The sequence below is a fragment of the Mya arenaria genome, chromosome 17 (assembly GCF_026914265.1).
Source record: "Mya arenaria isolate MELC-2E11 chromosome 17, ASM2691426v1".
In the NCBI taxonomy this organism is placed as follows: domain Eukaryota; kingdom Metazoa; phylum Mollusca; class Bivalvia; order Myida; family Myidae; genus Mya; species Mya arenaria.
The window spans coordinates 19,886,810-19,904,867 of record NC_069138.1 but is presented as its reverse complement, the minus strand read 5'-3'; the positions used below and the strand labels follow the sequence as shown (position 1 = coordinate 19,904,867).

The window sequence follows — 18,058 nt, the reverse complement described above, 5'->3', positions numbered from 1 at the left end:
CATATTGAATACTAACCCAGAGTTAGTAGTTAAACGTGGACTTATTTCAAAATCAGGACACCACGGATTGTGACAAGGTTTTTGATGTGGCCATTGTAATCACATAAGGAAAACCAGCCGTTCCCACAAGCGGTCATATTTTTTTTTTACAAATCGATCTTTGGGCGAGCGTCATCCAAGGTAATTTGACGTGATGGTATTGTCGACATTTGGATACTTCGATTCTGGTAATTCTGAAACATTCTTAATCATTTTATTTGGAAGAGGATACCTACATGAGCATTTCAGAAGATTTTAAACCCGGTTTTCGACTACATTGATAAATCACGATAACTTAAACGACACTGGCAGATGATTCTTGAGTAAATATATTACGAAGATTGTGTATTTCATTGTTTTGGTTGGTTGGGTGGTCGATGCAGATCGGTCTGTTACAAAAGGTTTGTCGGGCGAATTTCTCCCATAATTTAGAGCTTGGTACACATAATGAGTAAGAGTGTCAAAAGTAATTTTCAGGACCAACGGCCTACTCTTTAATTTATGCAATGTTTACCACGATGTAATAGGTGATGAATAGCTGATGAATTTCACTATATCTTCCAATGTTCATTTTTCAATTCAGATAGAAAAAAGTATACTGACGCTTATTATTACAATAATTCTTACACTTTGAAATTGGTCAGCTTATGAATAGTACAAAAAAACTCTGTTAAAGATTATCTTTACCCTGTAAAAAATAATGTTTTTGTTTAAATAATATTTTATGCCTGTGTTCTTTGTTCAAAATATATAATTATATAATCATAATAGTATGTCTCATTCTCCATCTTTGAATTAAAAAAAATCTTGTGTATTCAACCTTACACATTATCATTTTGTTTTAAAACATGTTTTAATGTTCATATTGTTTATTGCATTGTTTTATCTGATGCTCAAAATGAGCCTCGAGTAATAAAACTTTCAAACTTCAAAACTTCTTACTACAGTTTTACGTTCTCTTGGTTATTTAAGGAATGAATTGCGGGGTTGATGTCATTATCGGGGATATGAACGCAATTGGGTTGGTCAAAGTACACATTGACCAACCCAATTGCGTTCATACACCAATAGTTCATTATTTCATTCAAGAATTGTTAAAAAATACTTCATTTCATTTAAGAAAACCTTTCAGTAATCCGTTCATACCCATTCTGTAAATAGAACGACCCGACTATAACCGGAAACATTTTTTTCAAATGACGTCACAATAATGCGGGAAAAGATCAACCACTTGAAATTACTTTAAAACGTAAAATTGAAACACTTCTGGTACCAATATATTTAAAATAGAATAAACTAACACTTTTAAAAATGTTAATCTATATTTTACGGGACCTGCAGACACAATACAACCAATAACAAGATCAATAGCTTTCATGTATATTGTATGCAATGAATTACGATCCGAACATATCCGAAGATGTTGCGTTCATCGATTGATGAACGCAATTGTCGAAAGGCAGTTCATTTAAGGAATGGAAGTTGAGGTGTAAATATTACATTTTTTTACATTGTTGGGCTGGATTGGAATGTGTAGAGCGAACTACTTCTATTCTATACGATAAACTGTGTACGATAAGACCCCACAGTAAATTACCGTGGGAGGTTTTCTCTACACATCTTTACTAACAAAGTCACATTCATGAGTGTATTTTTTTAAGTTAATTAACTTATTCAAACAACTGAAAATGTGATTTGAACAAACAAAAAACGGCCAGCCTGGCAAATGTCACAGGCGTTAATTATAATATAAAAATGTATGTAAAACCATTCGACAAGTCTTAATATAAAATGTCTGAACTCGAGTCTTAGTAATACCACGGACCTATAAACCATGGTTTATAGGTCCGTGGTAAAACCAGAAAACGACAAAACAAATATTTTGCTTGTTTTGCAAAATAAATCTGCACTAAACAAGCGACCTTGGGTAGGGCCAATCTTGAAAAGAAGGGGGCTGACTTTAGCAAACATGGACTAGAATTAATATGCAATAACACAATTCAGATAAAAATGTTATAGTTTAAGGCATTAAGAGTCTTAGACAAAAATAGTATAAATATTTTCGTTGCTATGGCAACAATAATTCTGATTTATTTGAATTTCTTTACGCATGCATTTTGGCCACGCGAATAAAGGAAAGGTCGATTTAAACGATTTGTGGACAACGGACATCGAGCGATCCTCAAAGGTCACCGTGAGCAACATGGACTAACTTGCACGCAGGTGACAAAACCCCCGAACAAACCAGAAACCAGCAGAGTGACGTATGTCTTACACAATTCGCACCTCGAGATAATCATAATGATGAAGCGGATGAAGACAAATCACACCATTAATCGTGTTCCATTATCGAAGGTTCCGATAAAGAACACATTAAAGCAAGGGGATTTACTTTGAATTTCCAATCTAATCAATGTCTGGAAAATCACGTTGACAGAGTTATGGGAAGTAAATGCAACCTGTCAATCAAATTGAAAATTATTCATGAAAATAACCGTAATATTTCCTATAACGTCTCCTTTCTTCAAAGGTCTACGCCTTGATGAATAACATCACTTGAAAACAAACGAGTTTTTCTTTTAACCATCCACTGAACACTGCCTTCCAAAACGAAACGGTCCTGAATGACAAAACAGATATAAATCGTAAACCCAGTATAGCTTTTATCCCACACCACGTGACTTTGGAGGGATTCGAACCCTCGACCTCCGTTCGCAACACGAACATGGCGCTCTATCCACTGAGCTACAAAGTCGAATACGTGCATGTCTGAACAAAGTTCTGAGATTAACAATGAGCCTAATGCTTACAGAGACGAGATCGTGATAATTCTGTCATCATAGGGAGAAGATATTAAACACCAAAAACACACAAACAAAACATCCATTTACAAATTGCATCACATCCTCTGCACGAAGTTTCCAAGCACCACCATCTGTTCGCAACCGATACATCTGTACACGGTGCAAGGGTCAACCATTCCCTCCATATTTCTCTTCAAAACTCGCTGATGTCAATAAACATTGGGAGGAAAAGTTGGTCCGTATCAGCTCACGCAGGAAGTATTAACACAGTGCGGGGTGGAGCGGGTCAAACACATTCTCATGGATCAGGAGCTTCCTTTGGCACAACGATCGTTGCTGTCGGCCGTACATAACATACTTTATATTGCAAATCATATTCGTCATATAGTTAAACCTTCTCTCTAAAATTATTTCTCAATTCAACCGATTTGGTAATGACCACTTTCGGCTACCGTAACATGATACTATGTTGTAGTGCAACATAAAATATGTTAATGCTTTGACTGAGAACATAATGATACCGAACTACACAGATATCTTTTAGCTCTAGACCTATCGAAAACTTTCAGGCATTCTGAATTCAACATTTCTCGCAGTATCTCTGCCATTCCTTAACTAATCGATTAAAGTCTCCTTCCAATCTAATTACTGATAAACTAAACATTCAGCACTTAATAGATAATTACTTACCAGGAAAGTGTAAACACGAACAACAAACACAACCCCATATTACGGGCTTCAATAATCAGGACATAGATTATTTTCTTTTTAGACGAGATTTCAGACCCGACAGCGAATAAGAAGCGCGAGTGAAGCTAGGCCGACGACAGATGAAATCCATCCCGCCGACAATAAAATCGTGCACTTGTAATACTAATTTGCCGAGCAGGCTTACTCGTTTATTTTATCGCCATGTGAAATGTATCAAATTTGTTGATGGGGCGCGAATTAACCGGTTAATTCGTTTTTACAAACGGTCTAACGATTGGCTACAGTGCAATACATTTAACAATTGTCATGGAAACATTTTGCTTCGTTAAACAAATCGCAATCGTCTTGATTACCTTTTTTAAAGAAAATGTTATTGGCACTTATTATATTCCCTATCACTCGTGCCAAAGAAGTTTTATCATTGAAAATATTTTTCGTAATCAATTCCATACAATACGGACCTATACAGCATGTACATATGCGTTCTTCCTCTTTTATCGACAGACCGACCTAGGTCGTGGAAAGGAAAACAATAACAATTAAAAATCTGGCCTGAATAATTAGTACTTAAAACTAATGAAGCCAAACCAAGACATGTTATTGCTGATTTAACAAAACATATACTTTGACAGAAAATAACCATCTTAAACAGTTATGCCCCTTATTTGCACATTGAAATCGTGAAGTATCCACATCTGACCTCTAGAACGTTACTAAGATGTTTGTTTTTCCCTCTAAAACAAAACTGCTTCTTCTGGACATGACCCATAAATTGCCATACTCATGGTCGAACTTGATCTAGATTTCATTAAGGTTCACATCCCAGCAAAGTTTTATGAACATTTGGGATATCTGAGTGCCATGCCGTTTAAAAATGCGAAAACAAGCCCATAAAAGTACTTGTACAGGGTTTCCACCAAGTATCCTAGTGACCTAAATTCCCGTATTGGCCTTTGAATGGAATTTCTAATTAGGCAGTTGCCAAACTTTCCATACAAAGTGGGAGACAACATGGCCGTTAGAATATCAACAATGTTATTTTTTCTAACATAAAACCCTTTGAACGTTTTTTTTTAAATATGAACAATAATACAAACTAACCTTGATCTCTTCTAAGTTATGTGACGAGTGGGCAGCAAAGTTAAGACTTTTAAAGTGGTTTTACTTATAGACCTACATTTTGACCAGACATTGACCATAAACGAACTCAAGTTACCTGAAAATATGTAAATGGGATTATTTAAGTCATGGTCAAACTATTCACAAAGATTGAGGACCATTATGCAGGTCCAAGCGTTCTCTTTATATAGTTCGGACAAGACGCCTTATGAACAAGGTCAACGTGTCCCTTTTATCTGCTGACCTCAAAAGGGGTAATCTGCTGGTCATGACTAATTTTCTTAACAAGTTTGGGGAACGTAGGACCAAGCATACTCAAGTTGTTTATCAGAAAAACTTCTTTTGTGGTCTAGGTCACCACGACCGTTGGTCATCTGCTTGTCATGGCCAACCCACCTACCGAGTTTGACGACTGTAGGACCAATCATACTAAAGTCATCAATCGGACAAGCTTTTTGTTTCCAAGATCACCACGACCATAACCTCTGACCTCACAACAAATAGGGCCATCTGCTTGTCATGACCAACCTCCCTACCCAGTTTGAGGACTGAAGGGCCAAGTACACTCTAGTTATCAATCGAACATGCAATCTTGGTATGTTCAATGTCAACGCGACCATGGCCTTAACCATAATGACCTAAAAAATAAAGGTCATCTTCTTGTCGTGCAAATGTTTCCCTTTGAATGATATTTCCTTCGACGTATGTTAATATTTCTTAGGATCATGACTTTCACCTATAGCAATGCTAATCTATTTTATGTTACATATAGAGGGTTGAAAGCGAAAAGGTTCTAAGTGACATTAAATAAAGAAGCAGATAGAACCTTTTCGCTTTCATCCCTCGAATTTTATTATAGACCTGGCCATGACTCGTCTTGACCGAATTGACCCATATGTGCTGCATATTTGCTCGAATACAATAAGAAAAATTATTGTGTCATTACATGACATGAATTAGTAAAGAAATTTAACACTCAATCTGTAAACAATTTTAAATTTGAGTTGGTTGATAACCCAGGGCATTTAACTGCTCGCATTGAGAGTGGACGTTACCAATACCTTTTGGTACTACATATCTAATGTTAATAAATATAGTAAAATTGGAGTTGATCAGATCGAGGCGAAGTCTATATTAGTCTGGCGCTCCGTTTGACAGCAATCAGTTAAGGTAAGTTATTAAAACAATACAAAAAAAATAGCTCCAGTGACTGGGATTTTTTAAAAGTTATGAAACTTATCCGATATATCATATCCGATTATCAAACATTTTCGAAATAGTTGGCTAAACATACGGTTAATGAATTTGTTCAAGAAGGAAATCAAACTTGTAGAAGAAAAGAGTCGATGTTTTTTTTTTTAATTTGTTCATTTTGACATATTCGAAATTTTATTCCATAAATGTGGATAAGTCTGGTGAAGATAGGGTGAAAGGTTCACAAATGTAAAAACCTGGAGCAGCAGCAGGCATATTCACACATTCAAGCAAGCGCCAAAATTGTAGTTTGGTGATCATGGGCTTAAGATTGCTCAAGTTGAGGGCAGACAAGGTCAATTCTTGTATTTGATTTCCTTTACGAGAATACACATTGACAAAAAAAATTTGATTATCAGCGGATTAGGTCGTAAACCTAATCGGTTTCGTACAGATCTCGCCTACTGATCGCTCAATTTATAGAGCGTCAAGCCATGTTGAAAAGGGCCGCAAATAACGAGTGACTTTAGAAACCTGCCGGGAGGGGCAGACGGGTGGTACAGCTTATTGCCTTTTGATGGAAAAAACCGGCATTGCTTGGACCAAACTATTTCTAAAAAAATCAAAAAAAAAATCCTTATACTAGAACTTCATTTCTATTAAAACAAACATCATATGGACTGTCGTTGAGGATACAACATGCCGCGTTTAAAAGAAATATATCGAAAAACGAAACAAACTCCCGTTGGTAAAATGGCGAAACATCGGTCAATGAGACATTCCATAGACAAAGGGAAAGTGTATTAATAGCTGACCTCATGCCTAAAATAAGATCTTCAGATTTGCATCTGCCTCCATCGACGCGATGTGGTATAACATTTCGAATTGAATTTGAACGATACATGTTAGAATATCGACGTACGCTTACTCACTTATTGATACTGGAATTTTGAAAGAATCCAGTTAAGAGTTCTTTATGTTGCCATTCAGTTTGTTCCAGTCAAGTTCTGTACTCACAAAGGAAGTGTCTGTATAAGTCACTTTTGCGAAGTACTAAGCATTTACCGAGTTTTTAAGTGTATTTACGTATTCTTCAATCCTTTTATACTGATAAGTTCTTTGGTGTTTGCCTAATAAGATACTTGTGCATACCTGGTATGTGACCTCCCATTTAAACTTGTTCAGGAACCTAGGACTCTAACTACGGCGTTTCTCCAGAAAACTCTCCGAGTTTCTAGGTCGTGTAGCAGTTCGGGGATACATCCATGTTAATCCGTCTTCTATTCGTTAGGGCTGAATCGATCCACTAAACTTGGCGTATATAAAGAGTTCTAGGCGGTCGATGTCGCTTTCATGCTATGGTTCCAAGACAACTCTCCCGTAGTCGAAAGTACAGACACATGTAAGGTAAGCGTTCCTTCTACATGGCATTGAACAGTGGCAAATGTGACGACGAACACATCCAAGGGTAGAGATAGCCTTCTGCGAAACAGTTATGGTATTGGATGCTTTCCACTTCGGGTCGCCTAGAAGGCAATTCAAAGTCCAGGGTTTAATAGAACTCGCTGTAGGACGCGGTTGACGATGAGGCAAAAGCTGGACTTAATAATTAGCATTTTTGGCATTGAATTTCTTACCCCAGTCTCTGGCCAAAAACTGTAGACTATCAATATCTTGATATATTTGATGATGGTCGTTTATGTTGTCCATCGCTCAATACAGCAGACAATCGTCAACAAGAACGTGCATGAGACTCGGTTAAGAGGTTTATATAGCGTAGGAAGAAAAGCGGCCTATACAGCATATCCTTATTGGAACTCAGGAATCCAACTTTATGCGTTTGGATCGTTCTCCTTTATCCTGGAATGCCTCTGTCTCTAGACGCAAAATGATTTATCCAGGTTAAGGTGAAGCTTCTTATTCCGCATGATGTTTGTGTCGACGACGACGGGCCGTCACTTATATATCTCGCTTTAAAAGGAATGGCCACAATAGTCAAGAAGGTTTAATGGACCGAAACATACATTTTTTTAAGTAATTTAAATCTTGAATCTTTATCAAATATAACAATTATCCTTTCATAATTATACAAGTATCTTTTTTTTTAAAACATGCACCTTTTACGAAATATTTCAACATATAAAATTCAGATCAAAGAACATTTGCAATCAAACGTTGCTATAGGGATAGGGATATTAGGTGCTAGTATTACGCTATCGAAACAACAATGTCACTTTGTGGCTTTGTGGTTATTTTTTCTGCTATAAGGAAGATATTTACGATGTTGCAGTAAATACGTATTCTTATTCATCCTTTTGTGCAATTGACAAAGATATCGTCAAGAAGCTACAAGACAAGATTGAATAATATGAAAAGTGTTGGCACAAAAAGACGACCGGTTGAATACGGAATTTCAATATACGTTTATTAAACTCTTGTTTGATAAAATTTGCTCCGACTCATGGGAATCTTTATAAGATTACATTTACGGATTAGAGACATATATTGATGTTATGGGGAACATTTGAAAAAATGTGTAACTATCGACATACGGTTATGGGCCAGGAAGCAGTTTTGTCCGAGTTACGCGTCGGTCAAACGGTTTTATGGAGAATTATAAACATAATTTGCGATGAATTAAACTTCCGAGTTATGTAACCATACTATTACGCGTGAGTGTCCGATAGCGTTCGGTGTAGATAATAGAACTATATGAATCAAACGAGCTGTTAATGATGTACATGGGGGATAGTGTTTTGCATGCAAATATTCAACCCAAAGAGCTCAAGAAAGGGCTAACAATTATCTTCACCAAAGAGATGAGCCGAACTGTACGTAATAATGCTTTCCCTTTCACACTTCTGGCCGAAATGGCGGTTGTTAATGCACTTATATATTTTTTTCATGTTTTAAGTACACAAAATGTTTAACGTGGTCAACTACCTAGTTTACTCATATCAACATGGGTGAAATGGGACGTCCCAAAATACAAATTTACTATGTATCTTATGTGTATCTCTCCGTACATGAAGCATACTACATCGATAAAGATTATTCCAAAATACTACAACCAATTCGATCTTAAATACTATATCAATAATAAATTAAATGTAAATAAAAATCTTTCGACTCTAAAGCGCAGCAATGGCCGGATTATTTTCTGTAATAACATGCTTTCTTGTTTTGCTTTTTAATGAATCCAAGGGGATTTTTTTCGAAACAACAACCTGAAAAAATTCATTTCAATACGTCTTGGCAATTATAGTTTTGACTGGAAAAGATTTTAAGACTTGCAGAAGATATTAGTAACAGCAATAATGTTCTGCTGTTTGAATTGTTTCCGAGTTCACCTTTTTGTGTTTTGCATGTCCAGAATTGTGACTTTGACTGCATCGATGTTAAAGATGAATTTATTGCCCTGAATTCGTCTTAACTGGCGTCGTAACAAATACTATGTACAGATACAGGTTTCGTCCTAACATATTTCCATCAGATCGTACTAGAATACCACTTACTTACGAGATTCACTCATTTACCTCATTATTTTATTTCTAAAAGAAATATATCAAAAATTGATATTGTTCATACTAACAATTGTTTTAATGAAATGCCAAGAGTTTTAAATTAGTATCTCAAACCATAATATGTGCGTCGTAAAAAACACCTTTTCAGTCGAACAAGGCGGATAATAACTCGACAGAGCTATGGACCTTATTGTACACGTGCGAATTGTATCGGGCAGCATGTGTTCCCTTTTTAATCGAATGTCTTTAACAGTGTTTTAGTTATAGAGAAGGTTTAAGTTTTTGCACTTCGGCGACACAAAGGCTACTACAATACACCAACTACTTTCTTATACAAACAAGAGACGAGCTTAAAGTATTGAAAGAAACATGTTTACCAACCAGTAGGGTAAGAGTTTACATCATCCTCTCATGTACACAGACTGCGAGATGTTTTCCTCATCTTTATTTTACTATGAACACAGTCATTTCTATAGGCACATACACTTATGAAAACAAATGTACAGATGTATATTGATATTCTGTTTTAACCCCAGCAGCCTATTGTATAAAACTGGTTAATTCTTTGGGTTGGTAAAAGTTAGCTAAAATGTTTATTGATTGGTCAATATCTATTCCATAATTACTGTTGACCAATCGAATTGCTTCTTTTATGTGCAGTGTTATACAATTGACAGCAGATGGATACTAGGTAAAACATGTGATAATGTATACTTACCGTTTTAATCTAAAACATGACCGTCGCTCTAAATGACAACACAAAAGCAGTTATACTTCGCTACCAAGCATATTTTCAAAATGTATTGCAAACAACATAAAAACATCACTATAAAACACAAAAATGTATATTGCTCAATCACTATATGAACACTCAATTGGTCAATATCTATGTGTCCACTGTATTTTCGGCCTTGAAGTCATATTCCTTTTGACGTCAGTGAGATGCAAATAGTCCAATGTCCATAATCATATCTATGAAACACATCATCAATAAGTACGCAATGTCTTCAATACTTTTTCAGGAAACAATCTGAAAATATAATTCACAACATAAAAAAATAGTTTTCTCATTAACTACAGCAGATGTTCTGTTATAGTTCTAACATACGAAATATAACGTAAACAATAAGTATTGTTGCATATATCAACACTCATTTCAACACTGATCTCAAAGATACTTAGACGATTCGATGGGTGTAGTTTATTTTATATTTCTCTCTCCTTACTTCTATCTCATCATTGTACACATATATGAAAAAACAGTGTCAATCACATACATAATCGATGTATTTCAGACAACATTCAAGCTAATATTCATACAGCAAATATGATCACATCAAAATGATGCTCCGTTCGTGGAATTTACCGTTATTATTTGACAGAAAATGCAATTTATTTTAAATCGACCGTTCCTATTTTCACCATCCCCCCCAAAAAACTCCGATCCTACCGATCCTCATGTTGCTCGATACAAAATGATACACAATTTCTTAAGAAGCATTGATGCTCCACATGTAAAAATCACGTCTCCAACATAATGACGCAACGCCATTGGTCCAGGACTGGTCACGCAGTGATCCCATATTTTCCATATCGAGTCACTTCTCTTTATATTCTGCCGTCTCATTTCCGATTCGAACGAATTAATTTGACATTTGCCATAAATTGATCAATGTAAACAGGCAGTTTTGCACATGATATATACGTTATGGGATAAGTAGGTGACCCCGTATTTTGTAATGAGTGGTAATTTCGGAAAGACAGCAGGGGAAATATAAAATGGTTGCCTTCTTATATATAAGTATGTATAATTGTCTCTCTTGGCAACGACAGAAAGATATAACTTTTCAATTGTTCTCATATTTTTTAACTCTTGTTATCATATAACTAATTAGTTATATCTCGTATATGCTCATGGGGAAAAACAATGCATCCTGTGTAACAGTTTACAATAAATGACTTATTCTCGAGCTTTACCAATTATAAGAATAATTACATTACTTCTTTAAAAGTATTGTCGCCATTATATTCTAATCGCATGAGAAAAAATATGAACATTTGCCGAAAATCAAGCAATACAACTCAATGGTGGAACTCTCATGCCTGATTTCTTCTTATGTGAAATGAGGTCTATAAAACTCGTCGGAAAACAAGAACGACACTGTGTTTACCATAAATACAGTAATTATCTCGTGGCAGCCCACATACGTTTGTTTAAACTCACCAATTATTGTAATGAATATATCATGAAATGATTTCTTTGTGTTCTGCTAACAGTAATACGACACCACGATGTAACTAACTAATTAGATGTATTTCACGACTTTTTGGATCCGCGGGGTGGTCTGACTGAACATTTATGCCAATTCACAGGTTCATTTATCTGTTCCTGATGAAGAGACTCCCGGAATAAAGGCACATCAACTTAAATAATTGCTTATCGTCACGATAAAAAAGAACAATAAACAATTGTAATATAAACACATAGAAGTTAATGTTCACGTCACTTCGTAACAATCATAATTGCCTAATATAAGAAAGACAGGACATGAAAAACGCTGTTGTAACTGAGCCGCTAAGAAATATGAACTACGTGGTAAATGACTCAGAAAGTTAAGTACCACAATGGTAATGTATCTTGCCAAGAAAAAACAAAATCGCTTCTAATTAATGTAATAGGTAGGTTATCTCTAAGAAATTGCATACAAGGGTGACTCAAAGGAGACGTAAACACAAAAATATGGATATTATTCAGTACCAGATTTTTTGTAGCTGTCAATGAACAAAGAAGCCACATGCGAAGTGACACTGCGAAATGCAAAATCAACCTGTAATTTCATGTAAATATATAATTTTTATATTTATTTTATTTAAAAAATATACAATCTTTACATGTTTTACATTCTATACAGTTCTGGTTTCTTTGACGAACTGAAACACAGGAGTGACTACTCGGCTGTTTTTTTGTGGGCGCAAATGATCTCATGGCAAGACTCCCCACATATTGTAAGTATCAAACACGCGAGGTGATTACAGCTGATTTATTGGGGATCCTTAAGAAGGCACCACTAAACTCACTGATGATTTGTACACAGTTTCCACATTATATGTCTGATACAAGGCGACCAGATTAAACAAGTTCTCTGACAGCAAATAAATCACTCACTGCTTTAAACAGATTACCTTTGCCTGGCAGTGTATACTTGCAGTCCAAAGTTGTTCATCAATATCGATATATTGCAGTTTATACATTAAATAGAACAATAGAACAAATCAACAATAAAACGTCATTTTTTAAACAACAATCGAGAGCAACCAGAATTACATTTTAACATTCATATACTTTCCAACTTTTATTTCGCAAAAGCATAAGGTCCCCACATAGGGACACCTTGCATACGTAATATATAAAGCATAAGGTCCACACATAGGGACAGCTTGCATACGTAATATATAAAGCACAATGGGTACGGATATATGCGATATTAAGTATTAATTTATTTTAACAAGGATGTTTATCATAAAATTATGACTTATTTTATACTGTTACTAATAACTTCTTAAAAAGAATAAAAAAGGGTTATATTTTATGTTTTTAACATATTGTTAGGAATAATGCCTGGTTTCGACAGATAAAGTGTTTCTACTAATCGTTTACGGCCAATCGTCAAATTTGACTTGTACACTAATATGATCGATTTCGATTTCATATGTTTATTATGTGAATAGCAGCAACATATACATCTCAACGTACTTAATAACCATGTAGAAGTTTCATCAAAAATATACATCTACTTAGTTTCTGTGAAATAAACGAATTACTTTACTTCTAATAAATCAACTTGTAATCTAGTAAACTAAGCACATTTTACGAAAATTTACATCATATTCACGGGTCACCTCCAATAAATAAAATTACACATAATCGGGGTGTCTACATGAAAAATGCATACATCACGTCTACATAATGAGCTATCTCACTTGAAAATCACATAAAGGGCAGAAAAAACGGCCATAAATAACGTTTGCCTGATTACAGAGCGGGACTATGTAGATGTTTGAGCGAACACCAGATTGCCGGAGTGACTAGGCAACAACATACGCGAGGTCCGCGGGCAGCCTGGCTACGAGCGATGTCGAAAACGGAAATAAAGGCATTTAATCGGGGATTTTTTTTTTAATAAGACATGTCCAAAGCACAAAGACATCATTCAAAACATAGCCAGAAAAGATACAACAATTGTCTTGTTACTTTCGGTGTTTTCGTGCACTTCGCTATTTTTATCATAATTATTTATTTATTATTATTGGGAACGACATGAACAACTATAATGGAACAATAAAAAGACCTCCTACCAAACACTGAGGGAAACCTTAAATAATGGACTCAAACCTTGGATTCGTGTACATAAATGAATAAATACCGATCGCAAAAAAAACTCTAACACCCTTGAACCTTACGAAGGCGACGCCTCAAAATCAATGTTCGGCTGTTAACGACGCGATTTACGGAACGTTGACCAAAAGGTTTCGCGTTGCGTTGATACAAAGAGCGGTCTAAAATTGCGGTGAAAAAATAATAAAAATATAAAATGGTTGAAATTGAAAATAAATGAAAAAAATGAACGCTCGAAAAAGCAATGCAACAACAATTTCAGCCAGTCTAGACTCGGTTGAGTCTATCCGGAATCTTGGGTGGGCATTAGCGAGGCGGCAAGATAAATGCTGCAGCAGTGATAACCCCCTTCACTGCGACAAGAGCCTGTAAACACACACTCTGATATTGTCGGCATTTTATTGCCGGGTATATCTATATTACAACATTTAATACCTCACTGATTAATGCCCAGGTGTCATAATGCACCCCACAAAAATAAAATATCAAACAGTTACGTAATTAAATAAAAATGTCTAAAAGCAATCTGTAAATCATTCGCTATCAATATGAAGTATTTGATACGGATAATGCTTTTCAATATGAATAACAAGAAACTCAATCTTCAGAATTTCAGACACAAAGTGGAGGCACACAACATATTAAAATGTATACTTCAGTAAAATCCAAATGAACAGCAACATATTCCAGGTCCATTTAAAACATCAATCATTACATAATACGGCGTAGTATATAAACAGGAAGACATTAGAAAACTGATCTATCTTTGCTAGGGAAACATCAATGGTACCAGATTCGCTTTGTCTGTCAACAATATTATAAATATTGCTGCATATAAGTTAAGAAATCTGCTACACTTCAAAGGATATCAACTAAATGATAGAGATTCTAATTTGATAATGACTTTATACAGATTTCCATTCCCCGTAAAACATGGCCGTGCCGAATGACGAGTGCCTGGCACAGCCCCTGGTGGAGAACATTTCATAATGTTCCTCTATTGCGGAGAGACAAGGTTGCGCTTGTTGCCACAAAATATACACCGGTAATGATCAAGATACAGATAGAACATTAATATACTTACACATTACTCAATAAAATGCAACCTGTATTTTTTCTGTTCTACCAACATCTCCTATTATAAGTTATATGTATGTGCAGTACAGCGTATTAAATCATTAACAATCAAGTATCGGAAGATAAATAAATCGCAACACATGGCAACACAGAGGAAAATCATGAAAAATAGAAATAGCCAACACAATCATGACGTTTACTCATTAAAAAACAACAGTTGTATGTGGCCGTTAAAACATAATCTCATTTTGCGGATGCTAATTCCCGTAATTAAACATTATTTAATCTTATTTTTCGGATGCTTATTCCCGTAATTAAACATTATTTAATCTTATTTTTCGGATGCTTATTCCCGTAACAAATATATTATGTATTATAGCCCGCGAGATGAGACTTGTTACAATGTGTTATAATTGCGCCAGTGAACATATGTACAAAGTTTCATGCTGATATATTTTTAAGGTTTTTGAACTACGACCATTGTTACAGTGTTTACACTACGTTTTTTTCAGGAAAGAAATCAAATCTATAATAATAATACGTAAAACAAAAATTGTTCCAAAGTGTGTTTTGCGCCAATGGAAACAACAATATTTTGATTTGATTGAAAAGCCCCTCCCTTGCTCTACTCGATACACAATGGCAATGTACTAACTAGTTGATGAAAAATATTGTTAAGATTTCGTCGCTGCAAACGGTGGTCCTAATGTGAGACTAATTTGAGTGTTAATACATCGCAGTTCCTGCGTATCATTTTTTTTAATCATTTTTTTTACTTAATATCAATGAGCAAAATTATCATATAATCCAAAACGCTCAAAAATACTTGTTCTATCATACAGCATTTTTATGGGTAGTTCAATGAGAATATAGAAATTATATTACTTCTATATTATATAATGCCGGTGTGGTCTGTGAATAACCGACGTTATCAAACCGTCAATTTATACATGAATAGGCAAAATATCAATATCAATAATAATAATAATAATAATAATAATAATAATAATAATAATAATAATAATGTGAATTGGTGTAACTTACAGTTCAGTGTATCTCAAGTACACAATGTATGTTTTCAGTCCTTTGATGATACATTTCTTAAACCCATTTCTTAAACCTTATGAGTACTTTTAATTATTTATAATCTATTTATGATCAATTCCCAAATCATATTCTATGACAAATCCAGTCATGTTTTACTACATATTCCTGATTATAAGGTTAAAAATGTTGTTAGAAATTGAGAGTGAAATGTTATCACCGCTAATCATGCTTTTTCACACTAAAACACCAAAAGAGATATACATGTATAATCACATGTGCGATAGAACAGGTTTCTTCCCAGAGAACTTCAATAACTGCAGTGAAGATCACGACACAAACATTACAATTACAACAAGAACAACTACTTTTTGCTAAATACATGTACGACTGCCAGATAAAGATGTTTACAATGAAAATGCAATCCAATTAAACTACATAAATAACGAGGTATCACACCATTTTACGTTGACAGTGATGCTAATGTATGGTGTGTTCGAACTACAGTCAAACCTGTATTTAGTGGCCACCTTTGGGAAAAGGTGGCTGCATAATACAGGTGGCCACTTAATCCAGGTAGAAAATATTCGCCACTTAAGCTTTGTTTAAACAGGGGTCAATTATGTTTATTTTAAATGTATGGTTTGAATAAAATAACACATCAACCCATTCCAATGATCACATTAAATCAAAAACATTATCATATCATTTAGACAACAAACTGGGTATATAAAAAAACCTGTTATTAACCGGTGATATGTGTTCATCCATTACCAAGTGCATCAATGAAAAAAAACAAAAAAACAAAATTAACAATATTCCTGTTAAAACATTGGTACCTACACTAAAAATGAAATGCAAATACATGGCATCATGATCAGGAGTGATAATGAAATATTTTACTCATACAGATTCCCTACATTGCGTTCCAACACATGAATTACAGTTTGCTTAGTTACAACAAAACAACTCAAAGATTCTGAGCTTGACTGTACAGTGTGAGAACTACAATTTTATATCCAATTGGGCTTCAAATTATATGAGCTATGTAGCCCAAGCTGACATACATAGCTTTACGAAACTTTTATGATATAACTGCCAAAGTTTACATCTATATAACTTTGTTCTGATTTAAGGAGGAAATATGAATAGCTCTTTGCTAATGGGCGAAATGTAACGTATGGTATTTTCCATAAAACACAAACATGAAACATTTGCCTAAAACTCAGGTTTTTCCCTTGCCCATCCAGCTAGTGCTACCACAATGTTCTGTTCAGTTGCTCAAGGCATTTTATCACAACCATGACCTTTGGAGACATGGCAGAATGATGACAGCATGCTATTTAGGTTAAAATAAAAAATCCAATCACACCCTTAACTTACTTACCCTGGCATATTACCTACCTTTTAGTATAACAGCCTTAGAAGTTCAAAATAAAGTAACACCTACCTACCTTAAAACACAAGTGTGGTAATTTTCAATTGCGATACTGACAGCTCGATAGTTTCGATAATATGACAACTCACCTTATGTATAAACTAAAACCAAGTTATTAGCAGGTAACCCTACTAGAAGTACTTGGTTCTATTAAGCTGGCGTTCCGCGTAGTTTGGGTCAGTAATTCTCTGCCAATCCTGCTGTGTTTGTCCCACAACAAAGCCGAGATCTCGTCGATACTCAGAGACCTTCCTTTCCTCTAGATCAGCCCAGCGAACCTTTGGAATATGTCAATAATGTACGTTAGTTATAAGAGATTAAGGTGTGACTACTACTTGATTGACCAAAACTTTACTCAACAATAGCATTACAATGCAGTTTTCAAAAGTATGACACTTTCCTTTAAATGATTGCACATAATAAACTCATTTCATACTAAACTCATACGTAACTCCTGTTAAAATACATGTGTTCTTATTGCGTGCATTTGATGGAAATTGTTTACCAAATCAAGTATAACACAATATCTAATAATATTTATGTTCTATTATAAATCATACCTGTTTCTTGCCAGGTTCCCTCATTTGCCTTGCAAAGTATTCATCTGCGACCTGCAGGACCTCTTCCATAGAGCCTGCATGTGTTGAGTGCTTCATCTTGTGTTGCAGACCATCCAGCTTGTCTGAAAAAATACTCAACAGTTTGATATGGC

At 35.0% G+C, this 18,058-nt stretch overlaps 1 protein-coding gene and 1 non-coding gene across 3 annotated transcripts in view; both read right to left on the bottom strand.

The window, feature by feature from the left end:
- Positions 1–2,717: 2,717 nt before the first annotated feature.
- Positions 2,718–2,794, bottom strand: Trnaa-ugc (transfer RNA alanine (anticodon UGC)). Its single transcript has one exon. It is a non-coding gene; the product is annotated as a tRNA-Ala (tRNA).
- A 7,025-nt stretch (positions 2,795–9,819) lies between these two features.
- LOC128223707 (YLP motif-containing protein 1-like) overlaps positions 9,820–18,058 on the bottom strand; it is a 38,731-nt gene continuing 30,492 nt past the window's right edge. For both annotated transcript variants that reach the window (XM_052933031.1, XM_052933033.1), the window contains exons 18-20: positions 17,907–18,028; positions 17,436–17,624; positions 9,820–10,421 (exon numbers count right to left, since the gene is read on the bottom strand). In XM_052933031.1, coding sequence (XP_052788991.1) covers positions 17,478–17,624; positions 17,907–18,028 — 269 coding nt within the window. In that variant the 3' untranslated portion in view covers positions 9,820–10,421; positions 17,436–17,477. The remainder of the gene's footprint in view (positions 10,422–17,435; positions 17,625–17,906; positions 18,029–18,058) is intronic.